The sequence below is a fragment of the Mus pahari genome, chromosome 13 (genome assembly GCF_900095145.1).
Source record: "Mus pahari chromosome 13, PAHARI_EIJ_v1.1, whole genome shotgun sequence".
Taxonomy (NCBI): Eukaryota; Metazoa; Chordata; class Mammalia; order Rodentia; family Muridae; genus Mus; species Mus pahari.
Genome location: NC_034602.1, coordinates 18,473,816 through 18,492,509, shown reverse-complemented (window position 1 = coordinate 18,492,509; position 18,694 = coordinate 18,473,816). Strand labels below are relative to the sequence as shown.

The 18,694-nt window shown below is 39.7% G+C and overlaps 1 protein-coding gene across 2 annotated transcripts in view; it reads right to left on the bottom strand.

Moving 5' to 3' along the window:
- Zpbp (zona pellucida binding protein) overlaps positions 1–18,694 on the bottom strand; it is a 146,363-nt gene that overhangs the window by 69,347 nt on the left and 58,322 nt on the right. For both annotated transcript variants that reach the window (XM_021211183.1, XM_021211184.2), the window contains exons 5-6: positions 15,471–15,689; positions 11,021–11,097 (exon numbers count right to left, since the gene is read on the bottom strand). In XM_021211183.1, coding sequence (XP_021066842.1) covers positions 11,021–11,097; positions 15,471–15,689 — 296 coding nt within the window. The remainder of the gene's footprint in view (positions 1–11,020; positions 11,098–15,470; positions 15,690–18,694) is intronic.

The window sequence follows — 18,694 nt, the reverse complement described above, 5'->3', positions numbered from 1 at the left end:
CCCCTTACTTTCATGTGTTACCTTTTATAACACTAAGTCTAATTAGTGCAGTTCAAATGTGTATAGGTGTGGGGCCATCCACTGGAACATGATCAACCCACCACTGGAGAAAGACTCCTGAAGAAAATTGACTCTTCCCTCAACCAGCAGCCCTCAGTGGCATCTCAGCTAGGCATGGTACCTTGTGAGCCTTTCCCCCAGTTATGCTGGAATGTCAACTAGTTTGATCTTGTACAGGTCTTGTCCAGGATACAGATTGCAATAAACTGTCTCCCCAGCTGTGAATCTTCCAAGCTAGAATGCTGACTGCCCTGGTAAGATATGCCCAAAGGGGCAACAGTGGCATGAAGAGTAAGGGGTAAGTAACTGCCGCCTGTTTCAATCTAAGACCTGCTCCACAGTTAAAAACCTGTATCTGATACTATAAATCTCACCCTACAATATATTTTGCCGTTTTCTGTTCTATGGCCTTTAGGGTTACTAGTTAGCTTTAATCAATTTGAAATGTATTTATGTATCTTGTTTAGAATTCTTGGCTTATGGTACTTTGTTTTTATGTTCTCAGGTGCACTGGGGTTAAACCACAAGAGTAGATTGATTATTAGGAAGATATGTAGATAAAACCAGGAGAGACAAATCAACACATTAGCAAATGTCAATAGAGAAATACAAAATATATGAAAATGTAATACAGCACACCTCCTTCAAAAGGCCTTAAGCCCTAAGGAACTATATTCAAAGATACTGAAATGGGTAAAATGCTAAATGAAGACTTGAAAGGTTTATTTGTAAAAATGGTCAGTGATTTCAAAAATGATACAAACAAGCAATGAATTAGTGTATAGAAATCATTTCAGAACTTGAAGAAAGTCAAGAGCGTACATGACAAAGTCAGCATTATAACTTGAGATTTAGGAAAATAAAACAAATAGAAATGTTGAAAATAAAAAATAAACAAGGTCCATATTAAGATTCACCATAGATGAGAGCAAACATGAGAATTTAAAAAAATGGAAGGGTAGGATGAGGAACTGTTACGTTCAGACACCGGCAAATATGAATAAATAAGCAACCAAGCAAGCAAGGATACATAACTAAAATCTCCACCAACTCTGGGATAAAATCCAAAGACCAAACTAAAAACCCACGTCACAGAAGGAAGAGCAGAGAGTAAAAAGGAAGAAAAAACCTAAATGTATAGGAAATCTATCCAATGAAAGTATAAAGACAGTTTCCTTAACTGTTGGGGATGTGAGGACCTGACAAGAAAACAATAGGCGTTAGAATTTAAATACACATTACCCACAAGCAAATATAATCAAGATGCCAAAATTACATAAAAGAAGCTGTAAGAGGAAAATAGCAATTCACTTAAAAAGTTAAACATAATATCAGACCTCTTAACATATAATATCAAAAATCCAAGAAAGTATGAAATGATTTATTTCAAGCTTTAAACTTGAAATACTATTAACCAAGATTTCTATAGCCAACAATTAACTATTGAAGGTAGCAGAAAAATAATGGCATTTTTGAGAAAATTAAAGCTATACGTGATGGATGACCAAGCCAGTACTGCAGAAGAAACAAAACATTAAATATAGAAAAGCATTAAAGTTTTGATTGTAAGATCACAAGAAAGAATATATTCACAAGAGCACTGGATAAAATGACAAGAGCTCAGAAAGAACCCAGCACATCAAACAGTAAACAGTAGCCCTGGTACACACTGGGCAGGGATGGCCGGCGAGATGCTTCAGGGCGAAGAGCGCCTGCTACTCTTGCAGAGGGTATGGATTCAATTTGAAGTACTAGAGCTCACCAGTAACTCCAGGTCTGTATTCTGAAACCCCTGAGTTATACAGACACATATGATACACATACATACACAGAAGCAGAGCACTTGTACACCAAAACAACAAAACCAAAAAAAACAAAAAAACAAAAAAACATACTTTTAAAATATATGGAAAAAAGAAAAGAATATTAATACAACCAACCATAAGATCAGCAAAATAAAATAACATAGGTCAGCAAGAGTCTTCATTAGTCTTCCCTCTACAATTCAAAGATAGACATTAAACAAATTTTAAAAAGATTCTATCTGTTGTCAAAACACACACACACACACACACACACACACACACACACACGCGCACACACACGCATGCATGTACACTTCGCCGGTCAAAACTAAACACAAGGTTGTTTGAAAGGCTAGAAGTTAATAAACAGGCCAGTGGAAGTAGAAAGTGAGCCAATGTTTGATCTCTGATAAAGCAGACATTCAGACAACATAAGAAAGGCTAAAGAAAGCCATTATATATTAATAGAGGGTAAAAATCCAACAAGAATACATATGATCTGTGACTATGCATGTACTGAATGTTATTTACAAAGTAATCACTAGTGGATATAAAAGAACAATAGGTAGATGCAGTAACGGTGACTATTTTCACATTATTAATCCTAGCAATCTATGTACATGGAAATCTATACATCTTCTGCTGCCTCCTTTCTGACTGAATTTAAAGTCCGCTCCACAGGAGAAACTCTCTGCCTGGTACTCGGAAAAGTCTACATGAAAGTAGCTCACAGGTCATGTGAATCTACTAAGATTATTTTACTAAATGCACATAGTATAAAGTTATGTAAATACTTTACTGTATATCCATGTCAATGCTGTATATCCATGTTAGTACGTAGTCCTCATGATAAAGCTTCCTTGTACAGACTAGGGATAGCAATTAACACAGATTCTGTAGAATCCAAAGTAAATTCAAAACTACCTAGCCCCTTCCCCCTCTGAAGGGACTTTCCAAACTATACTAGCAGGCCAAGTGCAGAGCCAGATAAAGAAGCTGGCCTACTAAACAAGCTGAGAAACCATAAGGGCAGACAGAGTTAAGGACTAACCCTATGCAAACCAACCAGTGCCTGAAAGGGTTACTTGCTACACCAATTAGAATAATCCAGCTAGCCTTGTTGCCCAAATTGGCCCCTTACAAGGTATAAAAAGTGTGTTGTTTGTTCAGGGTCTCTCCTCTTTCCTGCATGCTGAGGGGGAGGGTCCCCAATGTGTTGAATCAATTAAAAAAAAAAACCTCTTGCAGTTTGCAGCGATGTCAGTCTCTGTGGTCTTTGTGAGTGAGGGTCTTTTGGTGGACTCCAATATTTGGTGCACTGGCAGGGAAGATCCTCCTCAGGAGGACCCAGACACAGTGTATTGGAGGGCTGCTTGAGCAAAGTAAAGTGGGATCCCTGTCTGTCTGTCTGTCTGTCTGTTTCTCTGCCTGTCTGTCTGTCTTTTGTGTTCTCACTAGGCTGCCTTCTAATTCTGTTTTGTTTTCAGTTTGTCTGATAGTTACCAGAGCAGTGGGCAGACATGCCAGAACACCACAGCAATGGGAGATGCAGTGGATGCTCTGGTCTCCTGCTGGGAGAAAGACCCTGAGAGGGTCTAACTCCATCTGGGCAGGGGAAGTAATTGTCCTAGGCCATCTGATTCTGTGACAGTCACCTGAAGGACAGTGTCTGTTGTCTTGTGTGCCTTGGTGTGTCTCTGTGTTCGGACTTGGACTAACGACTGTTTTGAGAATTGTGGGACAGACACTACCCTTCCCTCTGGGCCTGCCCTGTTCTCCCATCCACAGGTCCCCTACTAGTTGGTACTTATGCACTCCGGGAAATGCCTAAGAATCCTGTCAGACCCAGATGCTGACCTATTCCTTTCAGAGCCTCACCCTATCCCCCTTTTTCTCCCCAACCCCAGGGAGCAGCCAGCCGCCACCATCCTTGGATTGCCAAGGTGGTGGACCATCGGCCCCACCCACGGACCCAGAGCCTAGGGAGGAACCAGCTCAAGGAACCCGGAGCCGACTAGGGGTGGTCCCTGAGACATCAGTGGCCCAGTGCAGCCAGCTGCAAGCACTGTTGGCACAGAGCCCCAGGCAGCAGATGCTGTGCATCCTCCCCAAGCACCTCCTTAGGCGGCCCCGCCCCCGTTCCCATCCCCCTCACTCTCACCTCGGGGCTGTGCTGCGCAGGAGGCACCAGCCACTGCCCACCTCTGACAGGAGAAACTCGAGGCCCCGCCATGCCCTACTGAGAGGAAAGGCAGAGAATTCTCTTAGAGGCTTGGAAGAATGTCCCGGGCATGGATGGGAGGCCCTCTCAGCTGCCTATCGACATGGAAGCTGGGTTCATGGAAGGTAGGGAGCACCTAAAAGTCTATCTCCAGGTTCTAATGGCTAGTCTCCGTGGGGCCTGGCAAGTGCTCCACCAATCTGACCAAAGTAAAAGGAAGTTACAGAAGTTAGAAGGATTGCAGGACAAGTTGGTAGTTGTGCAGGTTGATAAGAAAGTACAGAGGAGGAGAAAGAAGAAAGCAAAAGGAACAGGAAGCCAGGGAATTAAAAAGGGATAAGAGACAAGAGAGAAACTTGCATAAAGTACTGGCCACAGTAGTCAGGGAAACCAGAGAGCTTAGTAAGACAGTGCCAGGCAACTGCAGAGAGCTTTTGGCTGAAAATCAATGTGTTTACTGTAAAGAAAAACAGCACCGGGTGAGAGAATACCCCAAGAAGAAGAGGGACCCTCCCCCCTTGTGACCAAAACCTTCCACCTGTTCGTGGTTGAGAATAAAGGGATAGCAAAAGGGGTGCTAACTCAGAATCTGGGTCCTTGGAAGAGGCCAGTGGCCTGACAAAGAAGCTAGATACAGTGGTGGCTGTTGCAGTATTGGTCAAAGATGCAGACAAGTTGACAATGGGACAGGATCTAGTAGTATCAGCCCCTCAAGCCCTGGAGAGCATGATCTGCCAGCCCCGAGATTGATAGTTGGCCAAGCGCGCATGACCCACTACCAGACTCTGTTGCTCAACTCAGATAGAGTCACTTTTGTACCACCCACAAAAGTGGGCCATATATCAACAGAGGGGTCTACTGAAGTCTGGAGGAAAAGAAATTAAGAACAAAGAGGAAATACTGGCTCTACTGAGGGCCCTCCACGACCCTGCCAAGGTAAGCATCATCCACTGTCCTATTCACCAGAAGGGAGATACGGTGACAGCAAGGGACAGCAACATGGCAGACCAAGAGGCAGGAGCAGTTGCAGCCATGGCCCTGCTGGTGCTCTTGGCAACAGAGCCTGAAAAACCTGTCCCCAAGTTTATCTACACGGCAGAGGACTTAGCCCTAATTTCCAAAGATTCCAGTCAACAGTTCAACAAAAATAAGGGACTGTGGTACACTTCGGGGGGAGGGGGGAGAAAATCCTGCCACAAAGACAAGCAGAGGTTATGATCAAACAGATGCACCAGTGGACTCACTTAGGGGTAAGCAAGCTCATTCAGACATTCTCCAAGACTAAGTATCATGTACCAGGGTTAAAACACCTTGTGGAGCAGGTGGTACACATGTGTGTGTCCTGCCAAAAAGGCAGTATTTGCTGCACCACGGTGGATCCAGGGAAGAGGTACAGGGTAGACAGACCTGGCATCTACTAGGAGGTAAATTGTACTGAGGTAAGACCTGGAAAATATGGGTTTAAATACCTTCTGACTTTTGTGGATACATTCTTGAGATGGGTAGAAGCTTTTTCCTGTAAAAATGAGACTGCTCAGATGGTCGTTGTCTTAGGCAGGGTTTCTATTCCTGGACAAAACATCATGACCAAGAAGCAAGTTGGGGAGGAAAGGGTTTAATTGAGCTTACACTTCCATACTGCTGTTCATGACTAAGGAAGTCAGGACTGGAACTCAAGCAGAGAAGGAAGCAGGAGCTGATGCAGAGGCCATGGAGGGATGTTTCTTACTGGCTTGCTTCCCCTGGCTTGCTCAGCCTGCTCTCTTATAGAACCCAAGACTACCAGTCCAGGGATGGTCCCACCCACAAGGGGTCCTTCCTCCTTGATCACTAATTGAGAAAATGCCTTACAGCTGGATCTCATGGAGGCATTTCCTCAACTGAAGCTCCTTTCTCTGTGATAACTCCAGCTTGTGTCAAGTTGACACAAAACTAGTCAATACAGTCATCAAGAAGTTATTGAAGAAATTTTCCCAAGGTTCAGAGGGCCAAAAGCAATAGGGTCAGATAACGGCCCTGCCTTTGTTGCCCAGGTAAGTCAGGGGGTGGACAAGTATTTAGAAGTCAAATGGAAATTACATTGTGTGTGCAGACCTCAGAGCTCAGGACAGGTAGAAAGGATAAATAAAACCCTAAAAGAGACCTTGACAAAATGAGACCGGCACAGACTGGGTGATGCTCCTCCCCCTTGCCCTATTTAGAGCCAGAAATACTCCCTCTCAATTCAGTCTTACTCCTCTTGAGATCCTTCATGGGGCTCCCATGCCCCTCACTGTCTTAAATGATGTGATTGGGCCCACATATTGTAATAATGATCTGTATGCTAGGTTAAAAGGCTTGCAGGTGGTACAGAAGGAAGTCTGGTCACAACTGGCTGCAGCAAACGAGCTGGGTACCCAAAAGACATCCCACCAGTTCCAGGTCGGGGATCTGATCTCCATGTGCTGGCATCATGCCCAGACCCTGGAGCCTCGCTGAAAAGGTACCTACCTAGTCCTGCTTACTCCCCCTTCTTATCCTGTTTCTGCTCTTAACCTTTGGCCCATGTATCCTTAATCGCATGAATACAATACAAGTTTTGATGCTCAGACAACAATATCAGTAGCTACAACAAAGTGAGACATCATTTCAGGATTGAAATGCACCAGAGAAAAAAGGGGGAGTGTAGAATCCAAAATAAATTCAAGACCACCCAGCCCTTCCCCCTCTGAAGGGACTTTCCAAACTACACTAGCAGGCCAAGTGCAGAGCCAGATAAAGAAGCTGGCTGACTAAACAAGCTGAGAAAAACAAAAAACAAAACAAAACAAAAAAACCATAAGGGCAGGCAGAGTGAAGGACTAGGCCAAAGGTAGTCACCCTATACAGACCAACCAGTGCCTGAAAGGGTCACTTGTTACACCAATGAGAATAAACCAGCTAGCCCTGCTGCCTAAATCTGCCCCTTACAAGGTATAAAAATGTGTTTGTTCGGGGTCTCTCCTCTTGCCTGCGTGCTGAGGGGGTCCCCAACACATTGCATCAATTAAAAACAAAAATCCCTTGTGGTTTGCAGCGATGTCTGTCTCTGTAGTCGTTGTGAGTGAGGGTCTTTCGGCCGATTCCAACAATTCACAACTGGCCAAAGTACAGAGGGTACATCTGTGGTGTACACATCCATAAATGGGACATCTATACCAATAGTCTCCCCCAAGATTCAAGGAACCAGAGACAAGATTTTTCAATGGTTTTTAATATTTTTTCTTTGTTCTGTGTATTTAGTGTTTTGATTATTATGTGACAAGAGGATTTTTCTGGTTCAATCTATTTGGTGTTCTATAGGGTTCTTGTACATTTATGGCCATCTCTTTTTTAGGTTAGGGAACCTTCTTCTGATCTCGTTGCAGATATCTTTTGGCCCCTGAGGTAGGAATCTTAGGCCTCTTCTATTCCTATTATTCTTGGGTTACTACCCAAGAAGCTTCATTCTGTCCTGAATGTCCTGGATGCTCTGGGTTAGGAGCTTTTTACACTTTATATTTTCTTTGGCCAATGTGTCAATATCTTCTATAGTGTCTTCTATGCCTGAGATTCTCTCTTCTATCTCTTATATTGTGTTGGTGATGCTTGCATCTGTAGCTCCTGACCTCTTTCCTATGTTGTCCATCTCCACGGTTGCCTCCATTTGTGTTTTTCTTTATCATTTCTATTTCCATTTTTTGGTCTTGGATCATTTTGTTCAATTCCTTCACATGCTTCTTTGTACTTTCCTGTATTTCTTTTTTTTATTTAGATACTTTCTTTATTTACAATTCAAATTTTATCCCCTTACCTCATTTTCCCTCTGAATCCCCCCCCCCATCACATCTCCCCATCCCCCTGTTCACTAACCCACCCACTCCTGCTTCCCTGTCCTGGCATTCCCCTACACTGGGGCATCAAGCCTTCATAAGACCAAGAGCCTCTCCTCTCACTGATGTCCCATAAGGCCATCCTCTGCTACATATGTGGCTGGAGCCTTGAGTCCCTCCATGTGTACTCTTTGGTTGGTGGTTTAGTCCCTGGGAGCTCTACGGGTACTCACTGGTTCATATTGTTGTTCGTCCTATGGGGCAGCAAACCCCTTCAGCTACTTGGGTCCTTTCTCTAGCTCTTCCATTGGGAACACTGTATTCAGTCCAATGGATGGCTGTGAGCATCCACCTCTGTATTCATCAGATATTAGCAGAGCCTCTCAGTTGGAGCAGAAACTAAAGGAAATGTCATCCAGGGACTGTCCCACCTGGGGATCCATTCCATATACAGTTACCAAGCCCAGACACTATTGTAGATGCCAACAAGTGCTTGCTGACAGGAGCTTGATATAGCTATTTCCTGTACTTCTTTAAGGTATTTATTTGTTTCCTCATTAAGAGTTTCTACCTGTTTGCCTGTCCTGTGTTTTCCTGTATTTCTTTGAGGAAGTTATTTATATCCTCCTTAAGGGCCTCTATCATTTTCATGAGATGAGATTTTAGGTCATTATCTTGCCTTTTGGGTATGTTAGGGTATCCAGGGATTGCTATGGTGGGAAAACTGGGTTCTGATGGTGTCAAATTGTACTGGGTTCTGTCACTTATGATCTTGTACTAGCCTCTTGCCATCTGCTTATCTCTGATGTTAACTGGCCTGGGTATCTCTAACTGGAGCAGGCCTCCTTAGAGGCAGGTAGAACTCTGTGATCTGGGTTAGAGCCAGTCTCCTGGGAGGCAGGCTGTGCTGTTTCTGGTTAGGGTGGGCCTCCTGTATCTCTGGTTATTGAGGACCTCCTGGGAGGCAGGATGTCTGTGTCCTGGTTACTGTAGACCTCCTGGGAGGCAGATAGGATATAGAGTGTGGGAGAGTATCAACTGCTGATCTGGCCCAGGTGGAGGAGCAGACTGGAAGATGAAGCTCAGCAGGGCAGGTAGGTCCTGTCAGATGGGCTCTGTGGGTGTCCCAGCTGGCATGGGTATTTGTGTGAGCAGGGAGGACTGTGGAAAAACAATGTCTTCTGTATATAACAGGGCCACTTCACTCATGACTCAAAGCAGTTAAGACTTACTATACAAGACCAAGCCAGTCAATATTCCAGCTTGGGTGAAGGAGGAGGGCATGAACCCCAGCCCTACCTAAGAAGCTATTGAATGATGGCTGCTAGTAGAAAGAGAGTGAGTTTTCTTTAGGGGTGTAACCTTCTCTCTTCCAGTGGGCATGTGACAACACTCATTAAACTCATTGGTTTGAAAATTAAGGAAAAGAGGACAAATTAGGCAGTGGTACATGGAAGCAATCTGGGAAGCGTTAGATTAGGGATTGGGAGTTAATATGGTCAAAATACATTGTAACCATACATACAGTCTCAAAGAATAAGTAAAACTATTTAAAAAGAAAAAACACACATAGGGCTAGAGAGAGATGGCTCAGTGGTTAAGAGCGCTAACTGCTCTTCCAGAGGTTCTAAGTTAAATTCCCAGCAACCACATAGTGGCTCATAACCACCTGTAATGAGATCGGATGCCCTCTTCTGGTGTGTCTAGAGACAGCTACAGTGTACTCATAAATAAAATAAATTAATAAAAAGAGTATTTAAAAAATACATAAAGAACTAAATATGAAGAAATACACTAGGAATCCGAGAACTCAGGAGAGTTATGCAAGACAGGCTGAAATGAATTCAAAGCCATCTTAGGCTACAATGTGCGATCTTGTCTTAAACCACCAAAAAATGGAACATCATCAACAAAACTACAGAAGATTCCATCCTATCTAACTCAAATTAGATGGCTATATTAAAAAGAACAAATGATCATAGCATTAATAAGGCTGGCAACTGTTTATGTCTAATCTTGTATAACACTCTGTGCGATTTTGTAAAATAACACTGAATAATGAGTCTTACAGTTAGAGTAGCAGTGGGGAAGTCATGGTGACATAACTGTGGTTATAAAAAGGCACCACCTCGAGCCAGTTTGGAGCTGCTACTAAAGTGGCAAATATACGACACAAAGAAATGAATGTATATAAATCATGAGAGTATACCAATATCAAAATCCCTACTGGTGACATTGTACTATATGTCTATATCTTACTGTTCTTAAGTAGACTTTAAGCCAAAAATTACTTTGGTAATTTCACACTAAAATGCTCAAAGAATTCATGCTGAATTGTACTAGCAGTTTTAAAATGTGACCACAAACAAAATAGCACACATTACATAGAACAGAGTATATGAAAGTCATAATATCCTTAATAAGACTAACAAATATAATACAGCTATATGTTTCCTAAAAAAGAAAATCAGGAAATGTACTAGTCAAAATTTAACAGCCAGTCATAGCATAGTCAGGTAAATGACGAGGAGAAAACCTCACTCTACGAAAGTTAGCATCTAAAGCTGCCTCAGACTTTTCCTCAGAAGGAAAAAAATGCTTTTAGTCTAGGGGTAAAACCTCTCTAGTTTTATCATAGCTACTCATTTTTGTACTGACTCTAGCAATTCAAATTCAATATGATAAAGGAGTAAAGACTTAAGAGAAAGATGTGCATGGCATGATGACAAAAATACTAAATATCCATGAAATAACTGTAAAAACAAGTGAGTCTAGCAAAGATGCATTACTTAAGGCTACATGCAAACATATGTGAAAACTGATGACTAAATAAACATGATTTCTTCTTAATATAAATTAATCATGTGAAATAAGTCCAAATAAATGAAATCATTCTTTATATAACCAACTATACAATGCTATATTTAAAGTGTTTGTCAAGCTTCAATTATACTACTTTCTTATCTTGTGGTGGGTGAAGTTTTATGTTATTTTCAAATCCCTGCAGCTCTGTGTATTTTACACATGACTAACACAAAGGCTAAGATGATTCCTTAAACAATGATCTTTTTTATTCAATTCTCTTCCACCAGCACAAAACATACCTTAGATAATCTTTTGGAAGCTTCACAACTATGGTCTGTACATGGCTTGGATCCTTTTTCAGTGTCTATAGATGCAACTGAGAAAATACATTATATTTTATATTTATTCTTATATACTCTATCAAAATATTGAAATTCTGAAAAATGAAACATTATTTGTCAACAATGGCTATCTCCTTATTAAGTCTGGAGTCTTTTCTAATGCTAAATATCTCAGCAAAATTCTAAGCCAAGTATTTGTTGTATATAAATCAGGAAAACTCCATTTCTACAATAATCTTAGAAATTAAGTTTCCCAATAACTGATGCTGAGATATTTATACTTTGTAGTATTTAACAACAGAATTACTTTGAATTTTACAAAGTATATTTTAATTCTGAATAGAAATTCATTCTTTATTTACCAAACCCTCTTCTTATATATTTGATTTCACTACACTAAGTTAATCCTTATTGTGCAGAACAAACTAAAAAGAGAAAGATAAACTGTAACAATAACACTGGAAAGTCAGTGAGATTTGAACTAAACTTCTGGCCACTTTTAACCAATATAAGTATTTTCATGCATACCAGCACATATATATTTATTCCCATATAGGAACAACTATATGCAAAACATATTTCTATTTATTTAAAATAAATGAGCATCAGGAAACTCAATGGAGGTAGCAATACTGGACTGATGAATATCTCTGCAAGGTCATGGGGAAACTCCTGCTGTCCTAAGACATCAAGCTCAAAGCTGAGGTAAGAAACAGGCGCTTCAAGGATTTCCAGAACCTGACGCAAAGTATAATGTTAATCTTATAACCAAATACCTTTGTTAAATCCCAGAACTAATAAAAATATCTGAAAAAAACTGTTATTAATCCCCAGATCTATTAACTAATCCAAAAACATATCATTTTATATTTTAAGACTTCTACCTTACACTCAACAACAACAACAAAAAAAGCAAAACAAAAACAAAAAAGAAAACATACTTAAGCTTTGTCATTATTTACAGCTAAAAGAATACAAAAAATAACAACAACTGTAAGTACTTCAGTTTTCTATTTAAAATTACTTGTAAATTAGCCAAAAGTAATCTTGATAATTTTCCCATTAATACTACTTACATCCTTTTAGCCATTCCACTATTTTCCTATTTAGAACTATTTAGCCATTCAAACTATTTTCAAATAAAACCTAGGTCATTTGAATCAACTAATTTTCTCAAAATCTTACAAACAATTTTGCATGGAGTTGTTACTAGACTAATGTACAAAATCTCTGAGAACAATTTTTAATATGCTCAAAGAGCTGAAGGAAAATTGACAAAGAACTAAAGAAAAGAGAACATGTTGTCATGAAAAGAATATAAATAACAAAATAAATTATAAAATGTCATCTAATAACTAAGGCATGGACTTACAGCTGAAAGGAATTCACTGAAAACATTCAACAACATCTTTGAGCAGTTTGGAGAAACAACTGGGAAACACAGATATGTCACTGAAATCTGATCAAAAGAGAAGAGAACAGGGCTGCAGACAGGGCTCAGCAGTTAAGAGCTCTTCCAGGGGCCCTGAGTTCGAATCCCAGCAACCACATGGTGGCTCACATCCATCTGTAATGGGATCTGATGCCCTCTTTTGGTGTGTCTGAAGACAGCTACAGTGTACTCATATAAATAAAATAAAATAAATGAATCTTTAAAAGAAGAAGAGGAGGAGGAGGAGGAAAAGGAGGAGGAAGAGAATGAAGGTGAAATGGCACAGAGAATCATAGGACAACACATAGATCAATATAGCTAAGAGTAATTTATTTGAGCAAAAAATGGTCAATTGCCTCAAATCTTACATGTATAAATTTCACAAGCAGATGGAGCCTTCACTTCTATGTAAAATATCCTATAAACAAACATCACGAAAAAAAGAGAAATAATCCAGAAAGGATTAAAAAAAAGAATTTGTCACATATAAGGGCTATACAATACTAAGAACTAAGATATAATTTATCATTTTATTTTTAAGGCCAGAGTGCAAGCTTACCATAGGTCTCCATATGTAAAGATAAACATACTGTAAGGAAGAGATGGGCAAAATACACTGCAGCTTAAATGAACACAAAAGAAGCAGGAGGAACAATGTTTCTCTCATATATAAAGAAAGAATGAAAACTAAGATTTTCCTGGTTTCAAGAAAGAATAAAGTCATCATACAATGAGAATAGGATTGATTCTTGTAACCTATGTCTTGAACAACATAAGTAGAGGTATTTGATGGTTGGATAGTGAAGGCCCAAGTTGAGATTCCCAGCACTCATGGAACAAAGGTGAGGATTTGGTGGTGACATGAATCTGCAATGCCAGCACTAATCTGCAGAGGCAGGTCCTGGCTGGTCAGAAAAGTAAGACGGCAAGGTACAAGTGCAGCAAGAGGTCCCGTTTCCAAAGAACAACTTGCAAAGTGACAGAGGATGATATCCAAGGTCAACCTCTGTCCCCCAAATGTGCACATAACACACACACACTCACACACACACACACACACACACACACACACACACACATCTAATTAAAGAAAAAATGGAAAGAACTGTAAGAAAACTAGCAAAATCTAGTATTGTTTTTCAATATTCTTTTCTATTGGTAACTAAAAACAAAGAAATCATAATGTGAATAGAATATGGCTAACTCATACAGCATCTTTCATTAACTGAACTGATTGAGATATTTTTATATAGCAATGCAGAATACATATTCTTCTCAAACTCACATCAAATATTCACAATAAACTCACCTCATTTGAGCCATAAAAATCACCTTGAAATACTAAAGACTAGAAATCATGCAGTTTATGCATCCAGACCAAAAATGTATTAAGGTAGAAATCGGTACCAGAAAAACAGATTGAAAAACCTCAAGTACTTGGACAATAAGAAACACATTAATGCAAACTATACGAAGTATCAAGAAAAAGCAAATACTTTTAATCAAAACAAAATAAACTTAACAATCTGTGACATGAAGGGAAGAGCAGAGAGAAGTTGTGGGGAATTGGGCTATGCACAGACAGGCTGGTCTCCAGTTGAGCTTAGGTCTGAACCCTGAATGGTGATAATTCACCTACATGACACGGTAGGCATTTCCTCATGCTCCTGGAACTCTGGCTCCTGCCTAAGTTACTGCCCCCCACAGCCCACACAAGAGAAGCATGGCTAGAAGTCACTTAGGCAATGGCCCAAGCTTCTGACCTTCAAGCTAAACTCCTCCCCAGTTACCTAGCAACAGTAAAGACCATAAAAATGACTTTTCAGCCCCACCTCACTCTCTTACTTCTCATTCTCACCCTCTCTCCTCTCTGTCTTCTCCTCTCCTCTCCTCTCTCCTCTCCTACTCTCTTTCTCTCTAGCCTTCTCTCTCCTCTCTTCCTCTCTCTTCTTCTCTCCTCTCTCTCTCTCTCTCTCTCTCTCTCTCTCTCTCTCTCTCTCCTACCTTCTCTCTTTCCTCCCCCTTCCTTTCTACAATAAAGCTCTGAAACCATAGACAGTCTCTGCTCCAGTCAAGCAAGATCCGCTTCACTCACTCTCGTCAGTGTTGGGAACCTCTTCCCTCATCCCACTCTCCCATAACCGCAGTGGCTTGAGCAAAGTAGCCCCAGGGCTCCCAGGTAGGGTTGCCCCTTTGCCATCCCCCAAAGAGTGAGTCAGAGGCTTAGATGCCCACCTGGGGATGAGTGGAAAGTGTATGGCAGCCCTCCCAAGCCTGACTGACCAGAGAATAGGTGGAACTCTGGCGGGGTGTGGGTCTTCCCCTTCACCCTCTTCCCCAGGGTCCCCCTTTTTAGTTCCCAACAAGAAGTGTCTTGTAAAGATGTTTATACCACTGACAACAAATATTAGAAAAGACATGGATGGGGCACGAGGAAAAAGAAACGTCCTGAGACCTGAGCTTGTTCCCAGGAGCTGTGTAGAAGTGGAACCAGAGTACAACCTCCACAAAGAGTTCTCTGGCCTCCATGTGCACACTGGGACACATAAACCCACATGCAAATAGATCAACACAAAAGAATAACAATAAGGACATTTTTAAGCAAAAGAAAGACACAGATTGATTTCAACAGAAGCTCATATAAAGAAAACTTGAAAAAATATGAGCAAATTGAATTTTTAAAAGGGGAAGAAACAATATACTAAAAGAAGATATCATTAAAATTGTAAACAGTGGTAGTTGGAAAGATGGCTCAGAGGTTAAGAGTAATTACTGCTCTTATAGAAAACATCATCTCAGTTGTGTATATTGGCACTAGGTTCACACAAGTCAAGTCCTTCCACTAACAGCATCAATCAGCAGGACTTTATTTGGAAGGCTATTAGCATTAAGTTAAAGCAAAGAGGTAACATTCATATTCTAAACAGGTGGTTGTGTTCTCAAATTGTCTCTCTTTAAAATATTTTGTATATTTACCTGAAAATGTGAAGAACAATTCATTTTGCAAACCAGCTTTTTGCATTTTAACACGATGGCATTCAGACTTAATCAAGGATATTTCACACGAAAGGTCAAGAACCAGTTTACTTAAAATCTGAAGAAGTTTCTTCTCAAAAGAAATGTTATAGATACTATTGCAGGGAGCTGCATGGTATCGAGCTGTGAATTGGTAATAAAAACGAGGTTCACGATAAGCTAGAGAAATTAAGAAGAAAAAGACAAAAACATGATTACTCATGCAATTCAAATGCATGGTAACTATTTTAAATATATAAGTATTTGAAATAAATTCATATTTTCCAATAAGTAGCTATATTCTCCTTCCTTAACAAACTCCTATCTCACAGTATACTAGATCTGAAATATTATCACAAAGACTCTAAAATAGTGACTCAGTTAAACTTTTCCATCATTTAAGGTTCACTTGATATTGTGTCAGGAACAAAGAAATCGAGTTACAAAAATCTTGTCTACTACCAACACTGCCAAAGCTAAGATTCAACCCTAGTGAGGCTGATCACTACACTATTGTTCAAATGCTGGCATCATATCTTTGAAGTTTTATACAGAAGAATTATATAGAGAGAAGAAATCACACTGTTATGCTTTAAAACATTAAATTTCAGAAGAAATCCTAGATATAAGTAGCAAAAATATCTTAAATATATTTTAATAAACATATAGTTAGTTTTACTTAATTTCAGTAGAGTATCTGAAATTTAAGACAGATTTTTAATGCAGATTGCTAAATCTTACAAGAAAGGTATAATAAATCCAAAAATGAAAATACATTCATAATAATAAAAACTTTAAAAGTCATCTTGTAAGACAAAAGTTCTTCAGCCAACCAAGGGCTTCCTTGCTGCCTCTTTGGGCTCACATTTTGAGCCCCTAACTCACACTGATGCCCCTTACCACTGTCCATTTTCTTACCTATATTTTAAAGTTTATACACTGACTACTATCAAACTTAGTAGTTAGAGATAGGGCAGCTTTTAACTGCCAAGGAACTGACTAGTCTCATCTATGAATATAAATGCAAGTCAATGACTATCCATACCCTAACTTCAAGAAAATACAATCACTCTCTTTAAATTTTTTAGAAGGAACTGAAAGAAAACTGTTATAGGAGGCAATAAAATAAATTAAAATTATAAATATAATGACTAAAATATAATCCATAAACATGACGAGCTATAAAGCAAATGGCTGAAAAATAAGGACTGTAATAAACAGGTACAATGGTACATACCTAGATTTCCAGCATTCAGGAGGCTGAAGCAGGAGGATTGCACAAGGGAGTTGGAAGTTAGAAACATTTACAAATGACAGATAACCATATGAACATTGGAGGAAGCAATTAAAAGAATAACAGTGAACATTTATCTTTAACTAAAATTAACAAAATAAAAAACAATGAATTGCTAAGTACAACAGTTTACAAAAATAATACTACAGAAAAGAAGGAGCGAAAACAGAATAGATCTGAAAAAAAGAAATGCATTACTGAAATACTTAAAACAACTCACTTAAGTAGATACTTATAAAAAGCAATAGCCCCATTACAAAATATCAAGATGAAAGAAAATAACAGTTAGGTCCCATCCTGCTTTCCCCCTTTGACTAGGCAATTGAATCTGTTGATATTAGAAGTTATTGTTGAAAGTGTCTGTCAACTCTTGTCATTCTGCTGTTCTGTTGCTGTTTGTGTACTTATTTCTAATTTGTATTTTGGTAATTATGTCTTCATTTGCTTCCTTTCTGTAGCCTTTTGGCTACACCTGTTGTTTCTTTTAGAATTAGGTAGGGCAAAGATAGTACAGATGGAGGGAGGGAGGAGAGATAAACCACACTAGGAACTTTAGATAAGCCACAGGAAAACATACCATTTTATAAATTATACATACATATACATGTATACATACATACATACATACATACATACATACATACATACTGTGTGTGCATGTGTGACCCTGTGTGTGTGTGTGTGTGTGCGCGCGTGCACGCGCGCACGACATATGATATGACTAATTACAAAGAACTCATGACTTCTAGAGAGTGAGGAGATATGAGAATAGCTGGAGGGAAAAGGAAAACTAGAAACTGTAATATAGTATTTATTTATGAAACTGTCAAAAATTACATTTTAAAATTTTATGTAAAACAGGTTTTCAGTGTTTTATATAGTTTTTAAATTAAAAAAAACTTACTAAGTGTTTAGCTTAAATTTCTTTTAATGTCTACACAACTGAAAGCATCCAATCTCATAGTACCATTACATGCACTTACTTAAAAGTATATATGGTAGAGAGCTGCATTTGACACTGGCAGGTGGGCTTTACTCATCCACCCTCTTCTTCTTTCTACCCCTTCTCCTCTATTTTCATGGCATGTGTTTCTTATTACCCGTCCTTTTTCCTTCTACTATCCCTTATGATCTCCATTTTCTCTTATGTTCCTCTTTCTAGTTTCATGAACTATAACTACCCTGTACATATGCATATATGCATATACAAAAATTAAAATATAGGCTATGAAATATGAGAAAGTGCTATTTGACTTTTTTCGGGGGGATTTTTAAATGTCTTCATTTATGTATTATAGGTAAGTACACTGTGGCTGTCTTCAGACACACCAGAAGAGGGCACCGGATCTCACTGCAGATGGTTGTGAGCTACTGTGTGATTGCTGGGATTCGAACTCCGGACCTTTGGAAGAGCAGTGGCTGCTCTGAATCACTGAGGCTGAGCCATCTCTTCAGCCCCCTGCCTGCCTTCTCCCTGTGTATTGGGGGGACATCTATTTTTGCTTTCAATTTCATTTTGCCTGCTTGCATGCTGGCTTGACTCACTCACTTTCACCCAGCACCACCCTGCTGCCTCAAGGATTATTTGTAAGGCCAAATCTGGACAGTATTTACATGGATGTCTGCAAATTTCTCATTTTTTGTTCTCTTTTTGGTTTTGGTTTGGTTTGGGGTAGTATTTTCGGTGTTTTTCAGTATTGTTTTTTGGAGAAAGAGTTTCCCTGTGTTGCCTGCCCTGGCTGTCCTGGAACTTACTCTGTCAACCAGGCTGGCCTCGAACTCAGAAATCTGCCTGCCTCTGCCTCAGGAGCTCTGGAAGAGAGGTCAGTCAGTGCATGTGTGTGTGTGTCCCTTATTTATTGCTGTGTTGGTTTTCTTCCTTCCTTCCTTC